The following is a 10,239-nucleotide window of genomic DNA, read 5'->3' on the forward strand; positions in this document are numbered from 1 at the left end:
TGTGTGCTCTCACCTCTGCTCTTCATCCTCTATACAGATGACTGCAGATCCACACAGCCTCAGTGTCACCTGGTGAAGTACGCAGACGACACAGTTCTCCTGTCCCTGCTCTCAGGTCCTTCACAGCAGCATGGATCAGCTCTCCAGGAGTTTGTGGAGTGGTGCGACAGCTCATGCCTTGAGATGAACGTGAGTAAGACCAAAGAGATGGTGGTGACCTTTTCTAAGAGGCAGAGAGAGCTGGCCGCAGCATCCATCATCTCAATCCACGGGAGGCCGGTGGAGCTGGTGGAGGAATATAAATACCTGGGCACCATCTTCGACAGCCAGTTGAAATTCTCCTCCAACACTGAAGAGATCCTTAGGAAGTGTCATCAGCGGAAGTATCTCTTAAGGAAACTAAATTCCTTTGGAGTCAGCAAAAACATACTGCTTACTTTCTATTACTCCTTCATTGAAAGCATCTGTACATTTTCTATAACTTGCTGGTTCCACTCCATCACCCTCCAAAACAGAAACCGCCTGGAGAGTACGGCCAGAGTTTGCTCAAAAATAATTGGACTTTCAATAAGAACTCTCTCCTCCTTCCACAACCAGCAAACACTCCGGTTAGCCAAAATAATTATGCAGGACCCCTCACACGCTCTACACCCCGCCTTTGAGTGGCTCCCCTCAGGGCGCCGACTACGCTGCCTCGGCTGTAGGACACAGAGGAGAAAAGCAACCTTTGTTCCCAAGGCTGTTCACCTCCTCAACTCCTCCTAAACCCCCCACCCGGGCTTGTGCCCTCCCCACATGGACTGGTGAAGCCGTGTTTGTTTTTGTTTGTTTGTTTTTGTTTGTTTTTGTTTGTTTTTGTTTGGACATGGCCCTGTCCTTTGTAATGCTGCTGCTATGTGCCCTCAATTGCCTCCTGGGGACAAATAACGTTTTTTTGAATTTGAATTTGAATTTGAATCATCAGGCACTGTTGAACAGCCTAATGGCTGCCGGCACAAAGGAGCACCTGAAGCGCTTCGTCTTGCACCTGGGGAACATGAACCTGTGGCTGAAGGTGCTCCTCATCTGCCACAGCTCAGCATGGAGGGGATGGGAGGGGTTGCCCATGATGGACTTTAATTTGTCCCTCATCCTCCTCTCCACCACCACCTCCAGACTGTCCAGCTGAAGTCCCACAACAGAGCTGGCTTTAACCAGCTTGTTGAGTCTGTTTGACTCCCCAGCCCGCCCCAGCGAAGAACAGCGTGTTGGCTACCACAGAAAGATAAAATGTCCTTAGCAGCCTGACACACGTCAAACGACCTGAGCCTCCTGAGGAAGAAGAGTCTGCTCTGACTCTTCCGGTAGAGGGCCTCTGTGTTGTCAGACCAGTCCAGTTTATTGTTGATGTGTACTCCAAGGAACTTATACCAATCCACTGTCTCAATTTAAACCCCCTGGATGGTAATAGGGGTTGGGGGCTTCCTCTTCCGGCGGAAGTCCACCACCACTTGGTCTTGCCGATGTTGAGTTGGAGGTGGTTCTCCTCAGACCATCTGACGAAGTCCTCCACCACACCTCTGTACTCGTCCTCCCTGTCCTCACTGATGCAGCCCACGATGGAGGAGTCATCTGAGAATTTCTGGAGATGGCAGGTTCCAGAGTTGAAGCTGAAATCAGAGGTGTAGATGGTAAAAAGGAAGGGTGAAAGTACTGTTCCTTGGGGTGCGCCAGTGTTGCTCGTCACCACATCTGACAGGCTGCTCTGCAGCCGCACGTACTGTGGCCTATACAATACAGTGTACAATGGTGGCCAGAAGGGGGAGGGTGGCTATGCAGTGTTGAGGTGGACTCTGAACAAGTGAGTCTTGAGTCCTTTTCGGAAGATAGTGAGCGACTCTGCGGTCCTGAGAGCGGCAGGGAGCTTGTTCCACCACTGAGGTCCCAAAACCGAGAAAAGTTGTGACTTTGCTGAACGGCCTTTGCTAGCTCTTAGCGATGGCGGTACCAGGCGTCCAGCTGAGGTAGTTGAGCGGAGGGATCGAGCTGGGGTGTGTTGCTTTAGCAATGCTTGGAGGTAGGCAGGGGCAGTTCCATCGACTGCCTTGTATGCCAGTACCATCGTCTTAAATTTGATGCGAGCTACTACAGGGAGACAGTGGAGGTCCCGGAAGAGGGGGGTCACATGGGAGAACTTCGGTAGCTTGAACACGAGGCACGCTGCCGCATTCTGGATGCGCTGCAAAGGTTTAATCGCAGAGGCAGGAAGTCCAGCCAGGAGTGAGTTGCAGTAGTCGAGGCGGGAGATGACCAGTGATTGGACTAAAAGCTGAGCTGCTTCCATTGTGAGGAAGGGCCGGATTCTGCGGATGTTGTAAAGTGCAAATCTGCAGGATCGGGCGACCGCAGTGATGTTTGCAGTGCAGGATAACCGATTGTCCAATATCACACCGATGTTTCTGGCAGTTGGAGAGGGAGAAACAGTGATGTTCTCGACGGTGACCAGTAAGTCCATGTGTGGGCAATCTTTCCCTGTGATTAGGAGGAGCTCGGTTTTGTTGAGGTTAAGCCTCAGGTGATGGGCAGTTGTCCAGGTGCTGACGTCCGCCAGACATTCCGATATGCGTGTTGCAATCAGGGTTTTATCAGATGAGGGGAAAGAGAGAAATAGCGTCGAGAGAATGAGTGTCGTCAGCATAGCAGTGATAGAAAAAGCAAAGAACCGATGAGAGGGACGAGGCTCTGGCAGCACGGAGGGACTCAGTCACAGCGAGGAGAGCCGTCTCGGTGGAGTGTGCCTTCTTGAAACCTGACTGGTGAGGGTCAAGGAGGTTGTTAGATGAGAGATAGGAGGACAGTTGGTTAGCAACGGCACGTTCCAGTGTTTTAGACAGGAATGAAAGAAGAGATACCGGTCTGTAGTTCTGGATGTCGGTGGTATTAAGAGTTGTTTTTTTGAGGAGAGGCTTTATTCTGGCAGTCTTGAAAGACGCTGGAACAATGCCGGAAGTGAGGGAGGAGTTGAAAATTGAGGTGAGAAATGGCAGGATCTCGCTTGAGACATCCTGGAGGAGAGAGGAGGGGATAGCGTCAAGGGGGCAGGTGGTGGCATGGTTAGATGTTATTATTCTGTTGACCTCGTCAGAGGTGAGAGGGCTTAATTTAGTAAAGACAGATGAGGGGATGGGAGGAGGGAGAATGGAGTTAATAATAAAAGAGGAGCTAATGTCCTTCACTTTCTGGGTAAAGTAGGTAACAAAGTCATCAGCAGTGAGGCAGGAAGGAGGTGGGGGTGAGGGAGGGTTGAGGAGGGACGAGAACAGGGAAAACAGTATCCTGGGGTTTGAGGCAGAGGAGTTGATTTTGTTCCGGTAGAAGGCAGATTTGGTGGAGGTGAAATCTGAAAGAAGGAAAAGATAGTGAGATAGATCATTAGGACAGTCTGATCTCTTCCATTTCCTCTCAGCTGCTCGCAACTTTGTTCTAGTCCGCAGAGGATGGGACAGCCAAGGCGGGGGCGGTGAAGATCACGCTGGTCTGGAGTGGAAGGGACAGAGGGAGCATAGCAGAGTGTCTAAAGATTCATCTGTAGATAGTTGAGAGAATCTTTCGATGGAAGGAAGTGAAGACAGAACAGTAGAGGCCAACGTAGAGGGAGAGAGGGATTTGAGGTTACGGTGAGTGGTGACAATGTGGGAACTAGAGAGGAGGGGGGGAGAGGATTTCAAGGGAAGAGAAAAATCAACAAAGTGATGGTCAGAAACAGGGAGCGGGGTAACGGAGAGAGCAGAGGTGCCGCAGGACCTGGTGAATATTAGGTCAAGCTGGTTCCCAGCCCTGTGTGTGGGAGGAGAAGGGGTTAGTGTTAAGTCAAAGGTGGCGAAAAAGCTGGTTAGTTCAGTTGAGTGCAACTTCTCTGGCAGGATGTTGAAGTCGCCGAGGATAACGAGTGGGGTGCCATCCTCAGGATAGCAGCTGAGGAGGGAATCCATCTCGTCGTAGAAGTCACGGAGGGGACCTGGAGGACGGTAGATCACCACAATGGAGAGCTTGATAGGAATGGTGACCGTGACAGCGTGGAGTTCAAACGCAGATCTGGCCAAGTGTAAGATAAGATAAGATAGTCCTTTATTTATCCCCCTTGGGGGAAATCCACAGGTGACCAGCAGCACAGTGGGAAAAGAGAAGCATGAAAACAGTATATATACAATAAATTTACCAATTTAAAATAAGATTATAGTACAAAACTATTTGAATAAGATAAAATAAAGATAAGATAAAATAAACATACTATGTACATGTAACTGTACGTTTGTAGGTGACCTGTGTGTTAAGTAAATAAACAAATAAATATGATGAAAGATGATGTATAATATAAGTATAAATGTGCCAAATGTGCAGGGTTCCTGAGGTAATGGATTTTTTTTTTTAAATAAATAACAAATAACAAGGTTAACAACAGTCAGTCCTGAGGTGTGGGGTTTAGTCCTTAATCAGGTTGGGAAAAAAGGAGCTGTTGGGGCTTTGGAGACGTTGGGAGCGGGGGGTTGAGGTGTTATAAAGTCTGATAGCTGATGGGATGAAAGAGCCCCCCAAGAGCTTTGAGACACGTGGCTGAGTGAGTCTGTGGCTGAATGTGCTCCTGAGTTGCCTCAGCTCGGCGTAGAGAGGGGGAGAGGGATTGTCCATGATCGCCTGCAGCCTTCCCCTCATCCTCCTCTCTGTCACAGCCTCCACACAGTCCAGCTTCATCCCCACCACGGAGCTCGCCTTCCTCCCCAGCTTATTCAGCTTGCTGGCACCTCCGCTCCCGATGCCTCCTCCCCAGCACATTACAGCAAAGAAGGGTACACTGGCTACCACAGACGGGTAGAACATCCGTAGTAGCCTAGTGCACACATTGAAAGACCTGAGCCTCCTCAGGAAGAACAGCCTACTCTGTCCCTTCCTGTGGAGGGCCTCAGTGTTGTCTGACCAGTCCAGTTTAGGCTGGACGGTGTCAAAGCAATGGAGAAGTCGAAGAACATGATCCTCACCATGCTCTGCGGCCTCTCCAAGTGTGTGTAAGCTCTGTGAAGCAGGCAGATGATGGCATCCTCCACGCCGATGTCGGTCTTGTACACAAACTGCAGTGGGTCCAGGCAGTCATGCACCAAGGGCCTGAGGTGCTCCAGGACCATCCTCTCGAAGGTTTTCATGACGTGTGATGTTAGAGCCACAGGTCTGAAGTGTTTCGGAGCGCTGGGTCGTCCCTTCTTCGGCACAGGGACTACGCAGGATGTCTTCCAGAGTGTTGGCACCTTTTTCAGCCTCATGGAGAGGCCGAAAAGATGCGTGAACACTCCTGCCAGCTGTTCCGCACAGATCTTGAGCACCCTCGGGCTGATGTCGTCCGGTCCTCTGGCCTTGTATGTCCTGATCCTGGTGAGCTGCCGTCTCACGTAGCTGGTGTTGATCATTGGGGTTGTTGTTGCTGGGGTCGCTGGGATAGTTGGGGGTGTGGTGAGGGGATGACTGCCCTCTGGGCTGGACATTGGTCCAGCCTCCCTGTAAGTGTGGAAAGGGAGAGAGAGAGAGGGTGGTGCTGGGAGGGGAGGCGCAAAAGCTGCCATCCCCGGGTCTTGTGGTGCAGCAGAGAGATGAGTAGTGCAGGAGGGGGAGGGGGGTTGGTCTTGCCCCAGTTGGTGAGTCAAATCTGTTAAAAAACAGGTTTAGCTCGTCTGCCCGTTCCTTTGTCCCCTCCTGTGATCCTCCAGCATTTTTCATGCCAGTGATGATTCTCGTCCCCGCCCACACCTCTCGGGGATTGTTCCGCTGCTGCTTCCCCTCTATTCTGTTCTTGTAGCAGTCTTTAGCCCTCCTCAGTTTCCTCCTCAGCTCTCTCTGTATTTCCTTCTGTGTCCTGATTGTCTCCTGCCATGAAGGCTCTCCTCTTCCCGTTCAACAGGACTTTGATGTCCCTGTTGATCCAGGGTTTGCTGTTGGGGAAGCAGCAAACCTTCTTGGTGGGGACAACACTCTCCTCACAAAACTTTATATAGTCCGTGGCGCATTGAGTGAGACCCTCAATATCGTCGCCGTAGTCTTCCTGAAACATCCCCCAGTCTGTTGTCCTGTAGCACTCCCTCAGGGCCTCCTCAGCCTCCACAGACCACTGCTGCACAGTCCTGGTGGTGATTGGCTGTCTCCTCACAAGAGGCTTGTATATAGGGGACAGTTGTATCAAGCAGTGGTCTGATTTGCCCACGGGGGGAAGGGCTGTTGCACTGTATGCCTCCATAACATTGGCATACAGTAAGTCCAATGTCTTATCCACTCTGGTGCTGCAGGTCACATACTGGGTGAAGTCAGTCAGTGTCTTTGAGTTGTTGACATGGTTGAAGTCTCCATTCACTATAATGAGAGCGTTGGGATGCCGAGTTTACAGGTCTGTGACGGTGGAGTGAATGACGTCACAAGCCTGCGCCGCCACAGCCGATGTTGGTTTGCAAACAACAACAATAATGGCTGCCGAGAACTCATGGGGCAGATAGTAAGGTCTCAGTCCCACAGCTAACAGCTCAACATCAGGCGTGCACGTGATTTCCTTCGGACATGTCCAGGGTTGCACCATTTGGAGTTAACAAAGACGGCCACCACCCGACTTCTTACCGCTCTGTTTGACTCTGTCCGCCCGAACTAGCGTGAAGCCGGCTAGTTCCACTGAGCAGTCTGGAATCTTCCCGTTCAGCCATGTCTCCGTCAGGCACAACACACTGCACTCCCGGTACTCGCGCTGTCCGGTAATGAGGGCTGATAGTTCGTCCGTCTTGTTGGGCAGTGAGCGTACATTCCCCATGATGACCGAGGGAAGACGGGGCTTGTATCTCCACCTCTTCTCCGTCTTCTTGTTCCTCACCATGGCTCCTGCTCTGGTCCCACTCCGCCTTAACCTCAACTCCCTCGGGATCCCCTTCAGGCACACCACTGGTCAAACCCGGGGCTGGAGGAGCTTGTCTCGTGAATAGACGTTGGCCCCTTGTTGCTGTTTGGTGGTTGCGGTGATCGTCCAGCAAATTGTTGTTGTTGCACAACCATTTAAGAGCCCTATTGATTTATAAATTAACTCAAGATTTATACCTACTTATTAACAAAGCCTAGAGTTGAAGTTCTAAAAAGTTATATCTCGATAAAAAGTTTTTTAAAAAAGGAAATAGGAAAGGGGGGTCGGGAGCTGCTGTATCGGGCTGCCACTCGCTGCGGCGCCATGGCAACGACCAAAAGTAAGATTGGGTAAGATTGAAAGTGTTGTGTACATCAATAGCATGCAAATTTACCGATTCACAGCAGAATCTGTGGCAGAATTGAACAGGAACCCAGAAGAAATAAAAGTTTAACATTTCAACCTTATCATGAACAGCAATGGAGTCTTTGACTATACAAGATGGTAAAGAGGTTTTAGAAGCAGATAACGATTTAATTGCTTTCCAGAATTTTCTCGGATCATTAAAATTTTCTATGGTGATAGTTAGATAAACCTCAGATTTGCCTTTTCTGAAGTGAGAAGCACATTCGTTTCTCAGCTGCTGAAAGAGAAGCCAGTCAGCCTCAGTGCCTGACTTTCTTGTCTTTGCCCAGGCCGCATTACATTCATGAAGAATGCCGGAAAGCTCAGCTGTGAACCAAGGGTTATCCCGAGCATGTTTGTTTGGAATTTCATGAAAGGTATCATGGAAAAATGACCAAGCCATTTCAACATCATCAATAAGGGCGATTATGGTCCAGTCAAAAATATATACGGCTTATAGAAAACCCTGCTCAACAAACATCTTCAAATTACGCCCTTCTACAAAACAAGGTTTATACTTAGCAATCTTGGTGTCTCTTATTGCTGTTATCCCACAGTGATCACTCACATTATTTGGGAAAAGACCTGTGGCAGAGTATTTAAAAGGGACATAAGACAAAATTAGATCAATAAGTGAGGACTCGGTGAGCCTGGGCCGTAGACATTTTGGGTTCGGTCTGGGGGGGGAGGTAGTTATTTGTGTTAAATTTAAAGAATCACATTGTGCTTTGAATGCATCTGACACGGGCGTCAACCAATCCCAGTTAAGATCACCAACCACAACAATTTCATTATACTTTTCACCAGTGCGGACAATGATTTCACGGTCTCTCCCACCAGATCCTAGCTTCCACTAGTACCGCTCTCTGTCAGTCTTGTCGGAACCTGAGGGAGGTTTCGACACCGACACCTTCCGAGAGTCTCCGAGTCGTCCCGAGCCTGAGCCCATGCAGCTGGGGCGCACCCATCTAACCACGGCAGAGGGCGACCAGCGGCTTCGGATGGGTTCCTGCAGGTATTGCGGGAGGGTGGGTCATATCCACCTCCCCTTCGCATACGCGAAGGGGATGAGTGGAAAACGGGCTTCACTACTCCGTTAGGTCACTTTGAATATCTGGTGATGCCTTTTGGACTTACAAATGCCCCTGCAGTATTTCAGGCCCTGGTCAATAACATTTTGAGAGACATGCTCCATCAGTTTGTTTTTGTGTACATTGATGACATTCTGATTTTCTCTCGGTCCCTCGCAGAACACAAGCTGCATGTCCTTCAGGTCCTGCAGTGTCTCTTGGAGAATCGGCTGTTTGTCAAGGTGGAGAAATGCGAATTCCATGTGCTATCAGTGGCCTTCCTGGGATTCATCATCGGCCAGGGGAGGCTAGAGATGGATCCAGGGAAGGTAACTGCTGTGACAGATTGGCCGGCCCCCACAAATCGTAAGCAACTCCAGCGTTTCCTGGATTTGCCAATTTCTACAGAAGGTTCACCAGGAACTACAGCCACATTGCTGCACCTCTCACAGCGCTCACTTCCGTCAAGTTGGCATTCAGATGGACCCCAGAGGCCGCAGTGGCCTTCGGGGTGTTGAAGCGTCGCTTCGTCTCTGCCCCGGTTCTCACGCAGCCTGATGGCAAGCTGCAATTCATGGTCGAGGTTGACGCATCGGACACCGGGGTTGGAGCAGTTTCGTCCCAGCGCTCAGCCATGGATGGTAAGCTTCACTCTTGTGCCTTCCTCTCTTGAGGGCTAACTCCCCCAGAGTGAACTACGACGTGGGAAAACAGGGAGCTCCTCGCCGTCAAGCTCGCGCTGGAGGAGTGGCGTCACTGGCTGGAGGGAGCGGAGCTGCTGTTCATCATGTGGACAGACCATAAGAACTTAAGTTATATCTAGTTCGCAAAGCGTCTCAACTCTCGCCAGGCCAGGTGGGCATTATTTTTTGGTCGTTTCAAGTTCTCCCTTTCTTATCGCCCAGGTTCCCTCAGCACCAAGCCGGACGCTTTGTCCCGTTTGCACTCCGTGGACGAGGGGTGTTCCGAGTTGGACTCCATCCTACCGCCCACCTGCGTAGTGGCCTCGTTGGTCTGGAAGATCGAGTCCTTGGTGACCCAGGCCCAGGCTCACCAGGCCGATCCGGGTACTGGCCCTCCCGGTCGGTTGTTCGTCCCGGATGCAGTTCATTCGGACGTTCTTCAGTGTGGTCATTTGTCAAGGCTGGCTTGTCATCCCGAGATCACCCGCACCCTGGCTTTCCTGCACCACCATTTCTGGTGGCCTACCATGGACCGAGACACCCGGTCTTTAGTCGCCGCATCTGCCACCTGTGCACGCAGCAAGACATTCAACAAACCTCGGTCTGGACTGCTACGCCCGCTGCCTATCCCTAGTCGTCCGTGGTCCAACATCACTCTTGATTTCGTTACCGGTCTCCCCCCATCCAGAGGTAATAACACCATACTCACCATTATAGATCGGTTTTTCGAAGGCAGCCCACTTCGTCGCATTGCCCGTACTTCCCTCCGCGAGAGAGACCGCAGAGCTCATAGTTTTCCGCATACACGGCATCCCCGCTGACATCGTCGTTGACCGGGTTCCCAGTTCATCTCCCAGGTGTGGCGAGCATTCCGTTTGGCTCTGGGAACCACGGCCAGCCTCTCTTCTGGTTATCGTCCACAGACCAACGGCCAGGCGGAGCGGGCAAACCAGGAATTGGAAGGCATACTGCGCTGTGTCACAGCCGCCAATCCTGCCTCATGGAGCCTTCATCTTCCCTGGGTAGAGTACGTGCACAACACCCACCGTAATGACACTACCGGAATGTCCCCCTTTCTCTGCTCTCTGGGCTACCAGCCCCCGCTGTTTGTCTCGCAGGAGGCAGAGATTGCTGTTCCCTCGGTTCGGGCCCATATCCTACGCTGCCAACACACATGGAA

General features: G+C 51.0%; 1 protein-coding gene across 1 annotated transcript; it reads right to left on the minus strand.

Moving 5' to 3' along the window:
- Positions 1–1,396: 1,396 nt before the first annotated feature.
- LOC132473734 (uncharacterized) lies at positions 1,397–3,297 on the minus strand. Its single transcript, XM_060073982.1, has one exon. It carries the CDS (start codon positions 2,675–2,677, stop codon positions 1,811–1,813), a length of 867 nt encoding a protein of 288 aa, XP_059929965.1. The 5' UTR covers positions 2,678–3,297; the 3' UTR covers positions 1,397–1,810.
- Positions 3,298–10,239: the final 6,942 nt, after the last annotated feature.

The sequence above is a fragment of the Gadus macrocephalus genome, chromosome 15 (assembly GCF_031168955.1).
Source record: "Gadus macrocephalus chromosome 15, ASM3116895v1".
Lineage (NCBI taxonomy): Eukaryota > Metazoa > Chordata > Actinopteri > Gadiformes > Gadidae > Gadus > Gadus macrocephalus.